This window comes from Sceloporus undulatus, chromosome 4 (assembly GCF_019175285.1).
Source record: "Sceloporus undulatus isolate JIND9_A2432 ecotype Alabama chromosome 4, SceUnd_v1.1, whole genome shotgun sequence".
NCBI lineage: Eukaryota > Metazoa > Chordata > Lepidosauria > Squamata > Phrynosomatidae > Sceloporus > Sceloporus undulatus.
Genome location: NC_056525.1, coordinates 207999482 through 208020058, shown reverse-complemented (window position 1 = coordinate 208020058; position 20577 = coordinate 207999482). Strand labels below are relative to the sequence as shown.

Here is a 20577-nt window from a genome sequence, read left to right as displayed (position 1 = left end):
AATTGATCGCGTTATGAAATTTCCAGGATACGAAAAAGTTAGATTGGAAAAAACTGTTCCGGGATACGAAGGTTTTTTGGGGTTACGAAATTTTTTTCGGCGCGAAATTCAAACGCGCGGCTTTCCAGCGCTAACGGAAAGCCTTTTCGGGTTGCGAAATGCATCGGGTTACGAACGGGGCGGCGGAACGAATTAATTTCGTAACCCGAGGTAGCACTGTATTATAGTCTGGCTTGCTCACTGGTTGCTGAAGTACAGCTATCTCTCTGAATAAGGCAGCAGCTAAAATTAGTTGGATACAAGGAAGCAAGATTCTTTTAGTCAATTGATTAAAGTTGCTTAAGAACAGCACCAGCGCTAAGTACATGTATGCTCTATTCGCTGTACCCAAGTTCTCATGCATACTTAGTATTCCAGTTCTAGGCTAAAATTTGCCATTTTGAGTTTTGAAAAATCCGTGAGATCACTCCTACTTAGGTATACTGACTTCAGTGAAACTTGGGCTTACAATCCTGTGCCTACTTTCCTGTTAATAAGTCTTGTTGGACCTAGTAAGATTTCAGATGTTTTGTGCTCAGCCCAAAAGCCTCCCAGAGTAGTTTGCAAAGATCAGTAATGGGTCTAAAATATTTTTCTGTCTATACGTACATGTGCTGCTAATGGATCATAAGATGCTGTCCTTAACGGACAGCAGTGGACTCTGGCCAACAAAATTCAGTGATTTTCTTACGTGCTTAGGCACATGCTTAGTCTCTGATATTATAGCTGAGCACAAGTTACACATAGATAGTACTGTATGTTTTACAGCAGTGTTGACTGAGAACAGAAAGACCTAAGTAAAAATTGTGAAAATTCCTTCTCAAATGGAATATGAGAATCTTAACAGCGCTGCCTCTATTAGGAAATTGGCAGCAGGTGTCCTTTGTGGAGGATCCAGGACAAGAACGGCTGTCTGCTGGCCAGAGGCTACATAACATTACAGCTAGTAGCAAGTATAGAAGAACTAAGCAGAGGTGGCATTTGGTACTTGGTTATGAAGTATAATCCATTAGTGTGCATATTGGGAGCTGTTCCTCAGGTCTGTGAGTAGAAGTTGGTACCAGTGCATGGTACTGTTGAATGAAAGAATTGGATGTATGGAAGTTGGACACTGACTATGCATCTTGTTAACATCCTAGCCTGTGTAGTGAACTTGAAAAACCTGCTCAAACCTGGCATCTGCCATTTAAGGTATTAAAAGCTTAAATATTTGTGATAAGAGAGATCTTGCTGGTTTGTCCAAGCTTGTTTATTACTTATAGCAGCAGCTGGGTTATTTCTTGAGACATTTCAATATTATCCAGCTGCTGAGGAACCATTATCTTGACATACTGGAACCAACTATTCATAATTTAAGCTTTTCATACACATAGAATAAAAAAGCAGCCATTGTATTGATTTTTACAGTGAATAGCTATAGTACAACAGCTGTGTGGTTATAATACACTGGACTAAATTGCAGAATTGCCACAACCAGATCTGGGCATGCACCTCAAAAACAAAAGGAAACTATTGTCTGACTGGGGATTGGGTTGGTGTATCTTTCTCACACCCCTGTAAATCTGACTTAGAATATTGAAGGCATCCTCCAGAGCCATAATGCAGGAAGCAGCAAACATTGCCATCTACTCCACCTGGACTCTTAAACTAGTTCTATAAGCATTCTGATTGATGGAAGGGGCCAGAGTGCCTCCAGTGCAGTTTATTCCTAGTTTACAGGCTCTTTAATGTGCTTTATCTCTTTTTATAGTTCTCTGCAAGAGAACAGGAATGGACTCTAGCAATTAATATGAAGATAAATTGGCTGTTGTGGTGTTTCCTCTTCAAAGCAGAGGATTTATGGAAACCAATGAGGTAGTTTGTATGAAAATAATATTGATTTGTTAGTAGAAATCTGTGCAAGTAAGATCTGATAGACCAGAACTTAGAACATTCACATTATGCTATTTAGTAGATATATGCCTGTATATGAACTATAGTGAAGGCTGGATAGTGAATGAAGCTGATAGGAAGCGTATCCATTCATGTGAAATGTAGTGCTGGAATTCTGCAGATAACCTGGGCTGTCAAGAAGACAATGGGTCCTAAAGCAAATCAAGCCTGAACTCTTCCCTAGAAGTCAAGATGACTAAACAGACTGTCCTGCTTTGGATGTACCATGAGAAGACATCTCACTAGAAAATAATGCAGAAAGACCACATTCCAGATAGATCAACTCAGTCAAAGAAGACAGTCTTGACTTTGCAAGACCTGAGCAAGGCTGTTAAATGACAGAGTGACTTGGAAGTGTCATGGAACAAATGGAAACTTGAAACAGAAATTTCTATTTTAGTCCCAGATTGTGGCAGTGGCACAAACAATGAAAAAGGACACTCACTGGTGAGACTATACAGAGCAACTGCAAAGCCTTCAAGCTATGCTTGGGGTAGTTTAAAGTTAAGAATTGAAGTAAAGCACACATTCTTGTCAATAGACAGCTTTTTTCACCAACAGAAAAAAATAACTATTTTAATAAGTACATTAATTCATGTCCTCAGCCTTTTCCCCATAATGGGAGTCAAAATGTTTGTGCAGGATCTGACACCTGAATAATGTGCAGCTGCTTTATACACATTAGCTGATTGGTTTAAAAGGCCAAGGTATTTACAAGGTAACATCAGTTCTATGTACTGGATTTCCCTTTTACAATAATAGTGAGGTTCACTTATGTTGTGCAATGAGGTGGTGTAGATAGTGGGCAAGAGGTCAACATTAAATATATGCAAAGGAACCTTCTCCTTGCCCAGTACACTGTCTACAGCTCTTTCTTTGTCTTCCTGATTTTTCTGCGTTTCTCCTGATGAATGGTTTCATGTTCCAAAGTAGCCAGTTCAGAAAGTCGTTGAAGGTACCGAGGAGGAGCTCCTCTAACCGGATCTTTGTAGCAGTAATCTGGGAGAAGAACAAAGGACTGCTTGATTAAACACTACTGTTATTTATTGGCCGTATAATGTGTTTCTTTGCAGTGGCAGCAGTACTTGAAGTGGTGCTATACAGAATATACCACCAAGGTTCATTGCATTCTACATCTTACAATATAGATGCCTGTAGGAAATAAACTACAATAAGCTGTGAGTTGTTCGTGATATCTTTAAAATGAGGATCTTTTAATGCAAGAGTAAGCTATTTGTGACTATCTGCTGCAACTCCCACAGGTACTTGTCATTAGCTATGCTGGGGCCACAAGTGACTTATCCCTGTTCTAAATGTAATGTGAAGAGGGTGTTGTATGATGTGGATACCAAATCACTGGAGACCATGTGAGGCATTGGAATGATATGGCTACCTAGGGATAACTATCAGTGTGAATTATCAAATTCTCTGGGTTGGTGACAGGAGACATCTGCACAACTTAGTTTTCTCTGTCAGTGCCGAGAGACAAACAGGAAGATCCAATGTGCAACAGTCAAACAACACATTGCTGGCTCTTTTGTGGCCATCCATTCTTCCTATCTTCGCCCAGAACTCACTCATCCTATTTTTCTGGTTACGCTTTCTGACTATTTAGCTTTAGGGTACTTGATTGTTCCTTTCTCATTTCCTTCTGAAAGGAAACCTTGCTTTTTGGATCTTATGAACCTGTCCCTGACAGCTCCTTGGCATGTCTCTCCACTTCCCAGCTAGACCTGCTGACTTGGGGTCTCCTTCACCATGCAATATATGGCTTGGCTCCAGATAGCTGCCTGGAGGTTGAACGAGAAGCTCTGAAAAAATGTGGGTTATTAATTTGTGATTAATAACACTTTTCTTGTCTCTCAGGCACTCCACAGCAATGATTCATGAGGCCACATGGAAGGTTTTTGCTAGGTAGTACAAAACCAAGTCCATTCAGTATAATAGGGCACTTGTCACACATCTGGTGTTCATGCAAAGAGGACTGGCGTTCAGCCCTAGAAAGAATATTTTAAAGATAATTTTAAATAAAGGTAATTTTAAAGAGGCAGGCTGCTGCACTGTCCTCAGGTCGGTCCAACTTTCAAGGCGCCCCCCTCACTTCCCTTCATCGGCATACATGGGGCATTACTATCCTATCTCCTCCAGTCAGGCACCTTCTTAAAGCCTGCCATTAGTTTCAATGCAACTCACAAAGCATCCATTTGAGCATCTTAGGAAGATTCCTCCTTAAAGGTGGCCTTTCTGGTAGCTATCATTGCTCACTGTGTGTTGCAGCTGGCAGCCCTTTTGATTAGCGAGCATCTTTAATGAGATCTATGGTCAAAAACACACTGCAGAAATAATCCAGTTTGAGACCGCTTTAACTGCCATGGCTCAGTGCTAGGGGATCAAAATTCAAGACCTGCACAGAAAGCTGGGGCCAAAGCTAACACAGAGAAATGTAAGGTACTGCACTTAGGGCAGAAAAATGAAATGTTTACGGTAGATATAGGATGGGGGACACGTGGCTTAACAAGACTACTTTGACTGTGATTTCCTGCATGGTAGGGAGTTGGACTGGATGGTCCTTGTGGTCTCTTCCAACTATGATTCTATGAATCCTGGGAAATGTAGTTATTGTGGCACAAGAGCTCTCTGACAGAAAACTAAATGTTTCACAAAACTAAAGTGCCCAGAATTTTCTAGCATTGAGCCGGCGGGGCATGTAAAGCAGTCTCAAACTAGATTATTTCTGCAGTGTGTTTTGGACCTATGTCTGTATCCTGACTTTTCCTTCATGCCTAAAGCGCTCTTTTACCTTTTCCAGTAAGTCACTCACCCCTTTCTGCCCTAGCCCGCTGGATCCACAAGGGAAATTATGACACAACTTTGTGCACAGTGCTAAAAATCTGTATTCGTAGGACCAAGCACTTTTGTTATTATGACTCTTTGGTTTTGTCTTTTAATCCAGCCTCGTTGGGTTAAGATGGAGAAGTTCATATCGGTGAATGCCATATTTGGGAGAAGAGCGCTGACAAAGTCACTTCCCTACCTTATAAAACAGATGAGGGTTTTGGGCATGTCCCTTGTGTGGATTCCTTCTCTTACCAACTCAGAGAATGCAGCATTGGGTACTTAACTGCAAAAGTGCATTCTGAGTTGGTGAGAGGAGAAATCCACACTCTCCCATAATGCCTGCTCATCTCATTTTCATTGTGAATGTGATGGGCCCTCCTTTCCTTCCTCCCTGTTATTTTTCCTGTGTGCTCTGCATTCAAGTAAAATAGTAAGACAACTGTTGATGTGGATGGCCAAAGAGAAGGAGCCTGCTGTATGTTGTTTTGTTCAGCTATCACAAGACCTCATTGATTCTTGCCTATCTTTGAGCAGTGACAAAGAAACCCAAGTTGTGTAAATTCCTTCTCCCAGCAACCCAGAATGCACCTTCATAGTAAGTACCTATTGTGGCTTTTCCACAGTTCTAGAAAGTAATTGTTGTGTGCCTTCAAGTTGTTTCTGTCTTGGCAAGTTTCTTCAGAGGGAGTTTGCCAGTGCTATCCTTTGAGGTTGAGAGATTGACTTGCCCAAGGTCACCCAGTGGGTTTCCATGTCTGAGCAGGGATTCAGACCCTGGTCTCCCAGTGTCCTAGTCCAGCACTCCAACCACACCATGTTGGCTCTTCCAGGAAGTACAGTAATGGCATTTCTGAATCTCCATGACAGACAAATTCAGCTGGGCGATAAATTTCTACAATATTATTAGGCTATGTAAAATAAGCTGGGCAGAATAAAAATTGTTATGTCCTGAGATCACTTCTAATTGCCAGTGAAGAACATTAAATTCAATTTATGAGTTTTTATAGCCTCCAAGGTCGTCACAATAGCCAAAAACATCTGAAAAATATTGAATGTGAAACTATGTAAGTGTACTGAGAGTCTACATCACCAGGATCAGTAGGTTTCCCAGTTCATTTAGGAAGCAAAAAAAGAATGCTACCATTTTGTTCAGGAAAACCATTCTAATTTAGAAAATAGATGAAAACTTATTTTTTAAACTAAACCTGCAGCTGTAAGCAAACCTATTAGGGATTAAATCTCCCTAAACACAATGGAATTTCCTAGTGGATCTGTTTAGGATTGTGTTATAAGTTCATTCCTTACTTCCCTGCTTTACATTTCATCATACCCTACTTTGGATTATTAGTATTAAGGAGTAATTTTATTAGGGCATGCCTTTGATACAATCATATGTATTTTATATTCAGAAGTCCTGCTTCTGTGTGCTGACTCTTGAGTACAAGTATACAGCAGCCAAAATAATTAAAACATCCACCATGCAAAAGTAACTGTTCAAAATAACACATTTAGCTTACAACTGGAATACATCCAGAATAAGAAAATAATGTATTGTTTATTAATTAGCTAAATTAAGCCTTTTAGACATGATTTGCAAGGAACACTAGAAATGTTATGCTTTAGTTATGTGTGAAAACCATGATTTCAAGAAGCATTTTTATAAAATATTCAAAAATGAATGTAAAATAGGAGGAAGAAAGTGCATATAGTAAAGCAGTGAGAAAATTAGTTTGCAACAGAAATACATTCTGGTGAAACACTTGGTGGGAAATATACTATGTATACTGTACATTTACCAGAGTTGCACCTGGACACTTCTGGAAATGAAATTAGGCTGGTACACCGGTTTTGTTTTTTCAGCCTATAAATAATACACAAAACAAACATTAAAACAGAATATATTACATTTATTACTTCTGTGACAATAAATTTTAATCTTACAAAAGAATCTCCTGAAGATATGATGGGAGATGACAAAACATCTTGACTTATTAGTCACAAAGGGACTGTACAAAGATTTCTTTATCAGAAATACTTGCATTTCCAGTCACCATTTAAATTAAATTCCTAATCATACTTCAACAAGCATCAAAATATTTGCCTTATAGGACTATAAGGCAAAGGCTTGCCACCATTAGGGAATATAAAATGAAATGTCTAGAAACTTTTCCAGGGTTCAACATTGTTGGGCAACAGAAATGGGAAAAGTGCCAGTTCTTAGAATTTTTATTAAGCTAGCCATAACATTCTCTTTAAATTTCCAAAGTTAGCAGTATTTCACTTGCATATGACCTAATCTATAATAATAAAAAGGCTAATGGTTCAATCCTATACATGCCTATTTTGAAGTACATTCCATTGAGTCCAGTGGGACATATCCCCACATACATGTGTATAAAATGGCAGATATGCTATATTTTTGTTCTAAATTGCTTTTATAATGTAATGTATAGACAAATACTTCCTACAAGTATTTTTCAGATACAGTACACTAGATTCCAGATACCTAGGCATAGGTATGTTTTCCACTGGCTGCCAATTTTTAAATTAGTTTATGCGCAAGGGACAAAATGCCAAGGTCCCAGAGGGCATCCACAATCAGTATTTAATAGGGTAAATTTTATTAGCTCACTGAAAGCTGCTGAGAGTACTTTGGGCAACTAAAAGTAGGGATCAAGCCTGTGTATACCAGTTCCGAGTAACAGAACTCCAGAGTGTAAGTTCCAAATGTAATTTAATTTATAACAGCAAAAGGAAAATTAGCCTTCACACAAAAGCGCGTGCGCACACACATGTGAGAACTAGTGATATAAAAGCTGTTAGCAGATAGTGATTTTTAGAATTGCAAAGGGTGATTCCAGAAGCAGAGGTTCCAGTTGAGGGGTTCTGTGAGAGGAAATTGGCTCAGCACACATCCTGTGGATCTGGGGTGGCCAGTGACTGCTGAGAAATCAGATGAAATACAAACTGTCTGTCTGACCTCAAAACAAGATCAATTTGATAGTGCCTGAGCAGATATATTTATAGGACAAAATGTATCCTGTGACAGTTTTGGAATTAAGGTGAGGTTCCAAGGAGGAAAGTATAGAAAGTCTGTAAATGGCTGGACAATCACCATGAATGTCCCTTGTCAAAGATGTCTCTCCCCCAGAGGGAGGTAATCTTGGACATCTGTTCATGCGTAAGCCCAAGGTCTATCACCATCATCACTCCTATCAAAGGTATTGTGTAGAGTCAAAGGTATTATGTAGATTCATAATTGATCTATCTTAGCTAAGTACCCTGGCTCTCCCCCATGCTGAGCAGGCAGGATCTCCAAATACTGTCATGGAAGTCCTTATATGATATGGCTAGTTTCCTGCATTGGGGATGCCTTCTCAGCTACATGCCTCAAACATCCTTTCAATACCAAACTGATATCAAAGGGGGGGGTGTGTGCAGAGGGAGGCCAGACCTTGAGGCAACAGTACAAAGTGTTGGCTATTATCTTAAAAGCCCTATATGGTTTGGATCCAGGTTACCTATGGGATCACCTCACCCATATATTCTGCCCCGCATACCCAAGTCCTCCAGGGGACGTTTATTCCAGTCAGCCAGGACTAGGTTGGCAGCTGTCACCCAGAGGACATTTTCTTCAGCCACCCCTAGACTGTGGAACAACCTGCTGGAAGAGATTCAACATTTGAATATGCTGTTCAGGTTTCAAACAGCATAAAAGACCAGTCTCCTCCAGCAGGCCTATCCAATAATTTTTAAATTATGAACTTTAAAATATGGATTGATTTTTTAAAATATGGATTTGTCTTATTTGTTCTTTTAAATTGATGTTGTGTGCTTTTAACTGATGTTGTATATTATATATTAATCTGTTATGCTTCCCCGCCTTCATCCAGGGGAAGAAATGTTACTACACTGCTCCCTCGGGTTACGAAATTAATTCGTTCCGCCGCCGCTTTCGTAACCCGAAAAGCCTTCGTAAGCCGAAATGCCATAGGCGCTAATGGGGAAAAGCCGCGATTCCGTGCGAAAAAGCCGAAAAAAGCACCAAAATTTTTTTCGTAACCCGAAAAACATTCGTAACCCGGAACAATTATTTCCTATGGGATTTTTTTCGTATCCCGGAAATTTCGTAACCTGGGTATTTCGTATCCCGAGGTACCACTGTATTACTGTTATTATTTTCCACAGAGCTTCTTAGGATTTCGTTTCTAAAATCTCAAATATAGGAAGACAGGGAACCAGATTATACTGAGTCAGGTTATTAGTCCATCCCGCTAAGTATTGTCCAGACTGAGCAGTAGCAGCTTTCTAAAGTTGAAGGAGGAGTTTTTCCAGCCCTATCTTTTTAGTATTGGGATGGGGGGTTGGGAAAGGACTATTTTAAATTTTATTGTATTTTCTATGTATTTTAATTGCTATAACCCGTCCAGATTCCTTGTGACTGGGCAGGCTATAAATCATCATCATCATCATCATCATCTGGAGATTCAAGATATTGAACCTGGGACCTCCTCTATGCAAATAGAGCAGAAGGGCAGCTACATTTCTAAGAAATTGAATGTGACAGATTTGTTGAATCCAAGCAGGAAAGTTTCCAAGTAGTGTACTAATGAAAGACAGTCATGGTAATGTATATAAATTCCCAAGAAATGGCAATGAGATTTAAATAAAATAAAGGGCAACATCCAATATCATGTAAGCAGATGTCTGTTCATGCAATGGAACTTCCTCTCTTCTCCCTGTACAGCTCCATGTTTGCTCTGAAAAGCTTCTTAATCCTCCAAGGAATATTGAATATGTATGCAGGGCAATCCATTCTGCCAAGGGTATCATAATTAGGCTGGCAGACAAATGTATGTGAATACAGTACAAACCTACACTGTTCACTTAGTTTTAATCAGACAAGTATCCATTAATCATAACAATATTTCTTGAATGAATACTGGAAAGCATCTCCTATTTTTACATCTACAATTGTCCAAAGAATGTGGTTGTCTGTTGATTCAAGATGTCTTACCTCGTAGCACCTAATTCTCCTGCTCCACCATGCACCTCTGATGTCTTCAGAGGGCTTGGCTTCCAAGAACACCCCCCTCTTTTAATATCCCCCACGGCTCTCTCTCCTCTAGAGAAAGAGAAAGAAACATTTCAGTTAATGACAGGCTTTCCAGAATTAAGTGTTAAAATGTTCCAGAATTAAAAATTAAAACCTTTGTCCTGTTCCCTATGGAGTATTGTGATGAAGGATTTTATATTAACTTCCTCGGTTCTAAGACAGGTTGTGGTCTTTTCCAGCTATAGTCTATTCACAATGCAAGTTTATGTACTGTTGGTAAGTTTTGCACTGCCTGTATCTGTTCTCTTTGTTCTCTAAGTTTGCCCTCTCTGCGGGCACACATGCTGCCGCCCTAGCAGAGAGTTTGCCAGAGTTTCTTACTAGAAAACCAGAGGGACATGGCACTTTGCAATAAATAAGTGGGGTCTGGGTTGCAGTTTGGGCACTCGGTCTGTAAAAGGTTCATCATCACTGCTTTAGGCTTTGCTCTAGTGAAAGTTTTTTCTGACACCTTAGTTTTTTATCTTTTTTGCTGAGGATTGTACAATTGTATAAAGAAATAAAATAACTAAATAAGATAAAAAAAACAAAGCACAACATAAAAATATATAATTAAGGAAATTTTCAAAAGCCCAGTAGCAAAATTGTATCTTCCTGACTGCCCTGAACAGCAGGGGGGGAGGCAAAGGTGAACATAAGGACATCATTTTAAAAGACCAACTGTAGCAGCATGTGGTGTCAGGGTGCCTGGGAGGCAGAGGCGTGCGTGCATCTTGAAGACACTACACCCCGACTCTGCCCCCATGCCAGCCTTAATGGCCAGTGTGTACAGGGCCTAAGTTTGTAGTTTTAGGTTCTTTGAGAAGTGGAGAGCCAATAAAGCGTAGCTCACATCCACTTTATTCTGTGGAACTGTAATGTATGAACAGAACCAAACTTTCATAGGACTTATACTCCTAATTAAAGAGCTTTAGTGGAAGGTGTGTGTGTGTAAAGAAATAAAACACAGTTTGAAGGGTGACTGAAGTCATTGAGTGAACTGGAATAGAGTCAATTTGTAACAGGTAAAGTGATGTACATTGTAACAACAAGCCTTGAAAACCAACTACCAAAAGAGATACTATCACAAGTTCTGTCTGTAAATAAAAAATATTTTCTTCTTGTTCACAAAGGAGTGGCTTGAAGCAATTTATAAGTAACAACATCAAAAATGCTACCAAGAATATTAAGAACACTTAATAGTAGAGAATTCTTGCAATGTTGTTTCATTTTAAAATGTTTTATAGAGTTTTTAAAATGTATTTTAGTATTTTAATAGCTATCTATTTTAACATTGTAATAATTTAATTCCTTTTTAATGAACCTCTTTTCTATGTTTTTAATTGTATCGTTCTTTTAATATTATGAAGCCACTGTGAGTCCCAGTTCTGGGAAAAGAGTAGGATACATAATAATAATAATAACAACAACAACAACAACAACAACAGAGAAATTGAAATCAGTGGGAAGACCAAGGTTAGAGAGATAGTTCTGTGGAAAGAAAAGCCTCAAACTATTTAGGATAAGACAAGAGAAGAACTGTGTGCAACCTAGTGGGCATATATACTACTGGTTCCTGGCCTACAGAAGTGTATAGTTGTCTCCACATGGTTTTCATTTTGGTATGTCCTTATAAAAACTTAAATCACTTATAGAACAATGGGATAAACATTTTCAAAATTCTGTACTTTAAATGAAACAAATAAAGTGATCCTTTTGCCACTTCATAGTTTACAGTTAATAAATGACTGATTCACTGCTGAGACATGATCTCATCACTGACCTGGTCCCAATATGTATGCCTCAAAAACAATGAATACAAGAATTCTTCTCTGGGACAAAACCCTTAACTAGGAATATGAATTAACTACGCATGCTCCAGCGAGGCCAACAATATCAGTTAGCTGAGGGGGGACAGAGTGGGTTTGATTTGACCTATATGGATCCCACTACTAACAAAAATATTTGTAGTATGAAACTCAATCCCAGTTCTGAACTGGGCTTTTAAACCTGTGAAATCATGTTCATACTAGTCAGGAATAAACTTTTCTAGAACATGGTCACATAACCCGAAAAACCCACAAAAAAATATGGATGCCGACCATGAAAGCCTTTGACTTCACATGTTCATACTATTCCTGCGTTTTACCACCTACTGGATTGGAGTGACTAAAGCTCAATCTTGACATATCAGTGCTCAGACTTGAGCAAGATAACTTTGAACTCTATGTAATATTACCATAATAATTTTGCAAAAATAAAGTAAAACCTTACCTGATTTTGTAATACTTTTCAAGAAAATATTGTAATGAAGTAGATGGAAGCAAATATAAAGATGGCAAACTGGGCTCATCATTAATGCAAGAGCTGGAATTATCAAAACAATAAAAAAATAAGTAGATGTAAGATTTTGGTATCCATGGTGGGTGCTGGAACCAAACCCCAGTGTATACCAAGAGCCCACAATACTCTTCCATCTATTTGATGTCCTATGCAAAAATGCATTCTAACCATTTCCTTCCCTAGTATTGCTTTAAATATATATATACATGGGCTCTTATGGAGCTCCTATATTTGAGCAGTAGTTCTGCTCCTGTGGATAATCATGCCCAGTGAAATCTGAAAATGAAAAAGGATTGTGGTCTTCAGTCAAGAACACAAACTACAACAGAATACCTGTTTGTAAAAGAATTAGCAGCGCCTTGTGTCTTCTGAGCATCTGGCGAGGGGTTTGGTATGGCAGAATATCTGTCTGATCTCTGTGAAAGACTTGGCATGGGAACAGCCTCACCTGAGTCTCTCACGCCATATGGATTTGGATATTCTGTTTAAAGTAGTAATTACAAGTGAGATACATGGAACTTGATGCTGAAACCATAAATACTATACCAACAGTTACAATTCTAATTTTACTAGACTAGACATTAGTCTCGAGTGCTAAAGTACTTTCCTCTGAAGTAACAGGAGTGTGTATAAGCTTCTGTGAAAACCATGACACTAACCAAGATGAGCACATGTCTTCATCATATCAAACACACAACTGAATCGTATCTATAGTACTAAACAGCAGCTACAGTACTGTACTCTTAATGCTACCAACCTCTGTGAATGCACAAACTGTGGCTACATGTGGCCTCAGCTACTTCCTGTATAATCCCCCAAAACAGTGGGGTTCCATCCACTTTCCCCCCCACTGCAGATGATTAGTTGGGTCACAGCCAGTGGTGGTTGCTCCTGTTTTCTGAGATCATTGTTTACCTGCTGATAGTACTGGGCAAAAAAAGTAATCTCAGTGAACATGGCTACAAGATGGATGTAAGCTGAAATATTTGAGTGGGACTGAGGAGTGTGAGCAAGAGTAATGTATGCATCTCTGTTAAGATGTGCATGCATGTAGACATACACACACGCACATAACACCAGATACACTATATAGCTAGAAAGACTATGAAGCTCTGGTTTACACTTTCCATCCATGAGGAAAAATTCTGTTTTTCTTCTGAGATGTCCTAATAGTGTCACACCCCAATATCATTTTGCTCATGGAATGCATCTGACCCGCCACTTTAAAATCACTCCACCATCCTTGCTTATGGGAAAACCAAATACATTTAAAATAGGTTTGGACACACAACATCCCATATGATAAACCATCCTCCCACAACCTGTCTTGACAGGACTCTAGATCAGTAATAGTCTCACCTGATTCTGCTGAAAAACAGAAAACGCATTGGATGCAATAATCATACAGATTTCTCAACAAGAGATTTCATGTAGATATTAAAAAGGGGTGAGGAATAAAACTGAATCCTGTGGAATGTCATACAAAAGCATAAATGTCATAGGCCAAAAGGATAGTCTCTGCACCAGCCTAGGACATCCATGCAGAATACTTGGTTAATAGTATTAAAACACACTCTCTGGGAATTTCAGGAAATATAGTATATATAGTAATTGAAAGGACAAGTCTGTTTCTTTTGAAGACAGTAGTTAAACATCTACCAGTTTCAAGGGTAGAAGCATTAACTCTGAAAAAAAGAAGGGAAAGAAATGCAACCAGAAATCTACACAAAGATAATGTCTGTAATATCACAAAGGGACCATAGACAAATAAGCTACTAGATTTTGCGGGGTTTTTTTTTATCAAAGATAAGTCTACAGTAAAAATAACATCTGAATATTTACCTTGTTTCAGTGTTTTTGTCTTTTTTGATGGACTCTTCCAACTATTCTGAAAGGGACAACTTCTGAATGATTTTCCTGAGACTTTGGTATCCAGAAATCTGTGGTCAGATGTTAGTGTTGGCAATTTTTGTTCTTTCAGTGGCTGAGAAGTGATATGTTTGCTGTTTCAGTCATCAAAATGAGACAGTGTAGTGAAAACACAAAATTAATACATAGTGTATGTTTTTCACATGTTTAGGGACACATATTTATCCAGTCACCAGAAAACCTGGTCAGAATTTCTGTTTCACAGAAGGCCCTCTTTCTCTAGATAACTAGGCTAAATGATCACTGCTTTAAAGCTATCTAAATTTGGGGACCTCTTTCCCCCTTAAGAAAACTCCGTAGGTCTCCAAAGAAACGGAATTCTCCAGAAATAGTCCAAAAACAATTTTTAAAAATGGAACAATCCTATGCATACCAAAGGAAAAAGACCCTCTCCTTAAAAGAGGGAGGGCTATTTAATTTTTCTAACATTGATATCACATTAATGCGCTGGCACTGGGTTTATTTACTTATTTATTTTAAAAACCACACACACACACACACACACACACACACACACACACACACACAGTGGAAGATGGGAGGAGTTCACCACCTTGATTTAACACTACAAAGCATAGTAGAATACTTACCACTCTTGAAGGCTTGCAATCTCTGGGAGTTTATTGTCATGTTCCTGTGAACCTGCAAAATAGTTAGAATGGTTCACACAGATGCAAAGTGATTCCATTTTCAAATTAATAGATTTGCAAACCTTTTATAGTAATGAAAGTTTTATTTTAACAAAAAACACAATAAAGTGCACTCAAATTGATCAAAGCCTGCATAATTCTGAGGCATATGTTTTCTTAATACAGTGGGCCCTTGGTATATGGACTCCCCTGCCCTCCTGTAGATACCAAAATCCATAGATGCTCAAGTCCCATTTATATAAAATAGGGGGTAGGAGTATGGTATCCCTTATATAAAACAGCAAAATCAGTTTGCTTTTTGGATTTTTTTTTGGGGGGGGGGATAATTTCAAGCTATGTATCGATAAATCAGTGGATGGAGATTCTGTGGATATGTGGAGGGCTGACTCTAAAGGTGTCACTTAAATATGGATTTTGATAACCAGTTAAAATCTGAAGTACAGAATTAACTTTTGTTTTGACAAAACAAAAAGGCTTTCAAATAGCACCAGCTCAAATTGCTCCAAACGAATTTTCCTGGGGAGAGACCCAAGGCTTGGGCATTAACTGGGGAGGGGGGAGCCTTACCTGTGGCCACTTTGTTTATTAACATTCAGCTTTTATTTGTTGGGTTCTCTCATGATTATCCAGTCCCTTTTACTTTAAATGTGGAAATAGGGCTTTCTTTGTGTCGGGTTGCACTCGCTTGCAATGAAATATATTTGAATTTTGCAACAACTACAACCTCAAGGGCTTCCTCCATGTGCAGTGCTGGGAGGTATTTCAGAAAAGCATGAGCCCCAGTGTTTGTTTTGTTGAACACTCAGCCTCTCTACAGCACTTTGGACTCCACAGTTCATGTATAGAGTCTCATGGTCGTTCTTTACAACATCCTCTTAACTAAGGCAGACTGGGGCTACATACTGCAGAAATACTGTAAAAGCAATCTGACAACATTTTAACTGCCATGGCTCAATCAATGCTAGGGAATTCTGGGAACTGTAGTTTGTTGCAGCAACAGAACACTCTGACAGAGAAGGCTAAATATCTCACAAAGCTACAAATCCCTGCATTCCCTAGCATTGAGCCATGGCAGTCAGAGGCATCAAACTGAGTATTCCTGCGCTACAGATGCAGCCCAGGATTTTGATTGTCCCTGTATTGCAAATATGAGGAGGGCTGCATCTGCATTGCAGAAATAAAGGAATTTGACAGCATTTAAACTGCCGTGGCTCAATGCTGTGGAATTCTGGGATTCACAGTTCTGAGAGAGATTGAGCCTTCTCTTGACAGGTTGCTCTGGTGCCACACAACAAACTACCAATCCCATTATGCAGAGAACACTTTTGAGACTAACTAAAGAAAATTAGTATTCTTTCTTCAGTTGGGTTAAAAACACACTGTAAGAAATAATTCCAGTTTGGCTCAATGCTAGGGAATCCTGGGAACTGTAGCTTTGTGAGACATTTAACCTTCTCTGTCAGAAAGAGTTCTGGTGCCACAACAAACCACAAATCCCAGGATTCTCTTGCATTGAGACAGGGTAGTTAAAACGGTCTCAAACTGGATTATTTCTGCAGTGTGTGTTTTGGACCTTAAGTCTCATAGGTGCTACAAGATCTCTCTCTACACACACAGTAATCCCCAAAGGCAGTGGTCCCCAAACTGTGTTCTTTAAGGGCTTTTGGACTTCAGTTCCCAGAATCCCAGACTATTGGCCAACATGGCTGCGGCCTCTGGGAGCTGAAGTCCAAAATCTCTGCTTAAAGGGGACAGTGTGGGGACTATTGCTGGAAGGGAATTTGGACTTCAGCTTCCAGAATTCCAGAGTATTGGCCAACATGGTTGAGGCTTCTGGGAGCTGAAGTTCAAAATCTCTTAAAGGGCCCAGCTTTAAGACCACTGCTTAAGGTAATCTTGGACTTCAGCTCCCAGAAGCCTCTGCCATGTTGGCCAATAGCTTGGCATTCTGGGAGCTGAAGTCCAAATCTCTTAAAGGGCCCAGATCACTGCTTTGAATTCTACAAATCCCATCGTTCCATAGTATCATGCGGCCATGACAGTTAAAGCGTTGCCGAGCTGCATTAACTCTGCAGAGCAGCCAGCCCTGCTCCGTCTGGGGGACATTTTGAGATTAAGCTAATTCTCCCTCAGGCTCATCAGGCCCCGGGCGCGCTCTTCCTGCCGCAGCCACGCACCCTTGGGCTCCAGGCGGGTGCGTTGCCGGCTCCTGCTGCTCATAGCGGCCCACGGGGGGCAAGCAAAGGAGGCCCAGGGGCGGCCAGAGAGCCGGGCCCCTCAGGGCAGAGGCGGTGGCAGCGCCAGCCAACATCCCTCGCCCCGCCGGCCTTTGGCTCCTAGAGTAGAGTGCAGGCGCCGGGGCACTAGGCCTCACGGTTGCTAAGCAACGCGAGCAGCCGTAATAAAGAGGCCCGCCAGCTAGGCCTCGATTTAGCACCAGGAAGGGTGCCTGGCCTGGTGGCCTGAGTGCTGGAGGACCACAACTCTGGAGACCAGGGGTCGATTCCCAGCTCGGCCTTGAACCCGCTGGGGAGGCCTTGGGCCAAGTCTCTCTCTCTCTCAGCTTCAGGGGAAGGCCTCCCTGAACCAATGCTGGCAAGAAAACCCCATAATAGGGTCGCCATAATGAGAGATGAAGGGACACAACAACACTTGCGCATCTGAGGAATAATAATAGTAACAGTAATAATAATAATAATAATAATAATAATAATAGAATAATCATAGATTTGGAGGAGAGTCCAAAGGCCATCCAGTCCAACCCCATTCTGCCATGCAGGAACTCTCCATCAAAGCATCCCCGACAGATGGCCATCCAGCCTCTGCTTGAAGACCTCCAAGGAAGGAGACTCCAATCTGAGGGAGTGTGTTCCACTGTCGAACAGCCATTATTGTCAGGAAGTTCTTCCTAATGTTGAGGTGGAATCTCTTTTCCTGTAGCTTGCATCCATTGCTCCGGGTCCTACTCTCTGGAGCAGCAGAAAACAAGCTAGCTCAATGTGACACCCCTTCAAATACTTACACAGGGCTATCGTATCACCCCCTTAACTGTCTCTTCTCCAGGCTAAACATACCCAACTCCCTAAGTCTTTCCATTTTGGTTGGCCCGATAAAGGTGTCATGGTTTGGATGTTATTGGATTTCCTATATAGCCAACACAGCTCCCCCTGGATGTTTGTTTTTAAGAAAGAAGATGGCAGCATGAGCTTTCCTAGACTTCAGTCTACTTCCTCAGTTGCATTATTATTATTATTATTATTATGGAAAAGTGTGATGTAGCAGCTAAAAAGGCCAATGCGATTCTAGTCTGCATCAATAGAAGTACAGTGGGGCCTCCGCATACGCGGACTTTTTTTAAGCGGCTTTGAGCGTACGCGCTCAAGCCGCTGGGCGCACGCGGGGCAGAAGGGGCAGTGCGTCCCATTCAGTTGAATGGGTGCGTGCGCCCGTTGCGCCGTGTGCACCTCCGCACCGCCGTGCACAAGCCCCATTGTTTACAATGGGGCTTGAGCATAGGCGGAAATCGCCATACACGGCGGGATCCGGAACGGATCCCCCGCGTATGGCGAGGTTCCACTGTATAGTGTCTAGATCAAGGGAAGTAATAGTGCCACTCTATTCTGCTCTGGTCAGGCCCCACCTGGAATATTGTGTCCAGTTCTGGGCACCACAATTCAAAAAGGACATTGAGAAACTGGAGCCATGTGTCCAAAGGAGGGCGACTAAAATGGTGAAGGGCCTGGAACGACTATGAGGAACGACTTAGGGATCTAGGGATGTTTAGCCTGCAGAAGAGAAGTATCAGGTAGATGGTTGTGTTTGTCCTTCACAGAGAGAGACAGAGAGAGAGCCCTGTAGCACTTAACAATTTAACAGCTTCTTAAATTGTAAATATAAATTGTTTTGGAAAAACAATTCTGGGCTTCCATTAGTTTAAACTGCCCAGTTTATAAGATCCATCAGGTGACATTGATACATTTTGGCCTTGTACACTGGACATAGACATACAAAGTATTACACATGACATACCTTCCAATGGTCCTGATTTGTCAGGGACAGTCCCCAATAATCTTCTGTTGCTCCACTTTTTCAGCTACTTTTCTCTCCTGCTTTCCACCTTTGGCTTCATCCTCACTGGTGGAAACTGAGTTCAAAGTGCAATAGTAGTCTGTATTCAGTTAACTCAGCAGAGAAGAAAAGCAAGAAGGGAGCAAAATCTTGCCCTTCCCAGTAGGTTCAAGCAAAAGCAAACTGCTACAGCACCTCCTAGGTTGTGTATTCTTCCTCATTATTAACTTTTGCCATCTTGACCACACTGATGTTGCTTGGCCATGTGTGTCCTGGTTTTCATTTATGAAATGTTGGATGGTATGATGTGAGTAAGTGGTTGAGTGTTTCAAAACTTTAAATGGAAAAGGACCACTCTGTGATCTTGTGGCTGCTGTCCAGAAAATAAGGATCTTCTTAGCAGTGAGAGCAATTGCAGGATAGCTTTTAGATTACAGTGGTTCCTCGGGATACGAAATACCCAGGTTACGAAATTTCCGGGATACGAAAAAATCCCATAGGAAATAATTGTTCCGGGTTACGAATGTTTTTTCGGGTTACGAAAAAATTTTTGGTGCTTTTCGGCGCTATTTCACACGAAATCGCGGCTTTTCCCCATTAGCGCCTATGGGTTTTCGGCTTACGAAGGCTTTTCGGGTTACGAAAGCGGCCGCGGAACGAATTAATTTCGTAACCCGAGGCACCACTGTACTAGCTTTTCAATAGATCCTTTTTTTTGGGGGGGGGACTTTCCCATCTATCCTTTTAGCTCATCCCAGCTATGTTCATGTCTTTTTTTCAATATGTCTTCATTCAGTAGCTCCCACTCACTTTAGTGGGTCCTAAAGTGTGGTTTTCTTACCTTACAGCTGTTTGAATCCCAGCTTAGCCATGTGAACCTATTGGGCAAGTCACACTCTCTTGGCCTCAGAGGATGGCAGTGTCAAACCTCCTTTGAAGAAACATGCCAGGAAAACCCCATAATAGGTTTGCTTTAGAGTGACTATAAGTTGGAAGCTGCTTGAAGGCACACAACAACAAAAACAACACATTTGAAAAATAATGCCATACAAACACAAAAGCACACTTTTCCAACCTGGAGATGAACAGATGAGGGAGAAGGAAAGCAAATTTGATACATGCTTTAAAATACAATGTGCATACTGCTTCAGTGACAGGATAGACAGTACACTAGAATCTCAGTTACTCAGCTGGTGACACTCCAAAATGCTGGGTCAATAAAGAAGAAAAAATAGTATTATGGTTGTATTTTTTCTGCGGTGTTTAGCAACTAATGATTCAGCTGATGTTTCTGGAATGAGAGAGGATGTTAAGCCTATCTACTGTGTACAGAAATGCAAATACACAATAAACTATAATCTCTGATTCTACTCCATCCTCTGGTCAAAGTGGGGGGAATTAACAGACCGTATATTTTTTTTGGTTGTTTGTGAAACTGTAAGCAAAACATTATTTGTAAATTTTCTGAAAGTAAGACATGTAGAACTATTTGGCAAACTTCATATGTAGACCAACCTAAGATTTTTGGTAATTCTGTGTTTATGAAAGTATAGCTATTTTTCATAACCTACCATTCATATCCTACTTACCTAACTAATATTTTCTGGCAAATATTTTCTTCATCTTCTGAGCTTTAGAAGCAGCACAAGAGCACATTTTAATATTTCTGTGAAATAAATTTCT

General features: G+C 40.5%; 1 protein-coding gene across 3 annotated transcripts; it reads right to left on the bottom strand.

Moving 5' to 3' along the window:
- Positions 1–153: 153 nt before the first annotated feature.
- C4H8orf89 (chromosome 4 C8orf89 homolog) lies at positions 154–17135 on the bottom strand. 3 transcript variants are annotated; one of them, XM_042461239.1, is made up of 8 exons: positions 17004–17135; positions 14767–14818; positions 14090–14250; positions 12581–12728; positions 12179–12271; positions 9827–9934; positions 6606–6670; positions 154–2970 (listed from the first exon to the last, which is right to left on the bottom strand). In XM_042461239.1, exons 1-8 carry the CDS (start codon positions 17044–17046, stop codon positions 2834–2836), a joined length of 807 nt encoding a protein of 268 aa, XP_042317173.1. In that variant the 5' UTR covers positions 17047–17135; the 3' UTR covers positions 154–2833. The 3 variants fall into 3 exon arrangements, with proteins under 3 accessions (XP_042317173.1, XP_042317174.1, XP_042317176.1); XM_042461240.1 differs by lacking the exon at positions 12179–12271; XM_042461242.1 differs by lacking the exons at positions 154–2970; positions 6606–6670 and adding an exon at positions 8983–9626.
- Between the last annotated feature and the right edge of the window lie 3442 nt (positions 17136–20577).

Excerpts from the sequence above, each read along its gene's own strand:
- C4H8orf89 (XM_042461239.1), bottom strand. The coding sequence starts at position 17,046 with ATGAGCAGCAGGAGCCGGCAACGCACCCGCCTGGAGCCCAAGG. Across the intron at positions 14,819-17,003 it reads CACCCGCCTGGAGCCCAAGG|GTTCACAGGAACATGACAAT; the intron begins GTGCGTGGCTGC and ends ACTATTTTGCAG. Across the intron at positions 12,272-12,580 it reads GCTAATTCTTTTACAAACAG|CTCTTGCATTAATGATGAGC; the intron begins GTATTCTGTTGT and ends TGATAATTCCAG.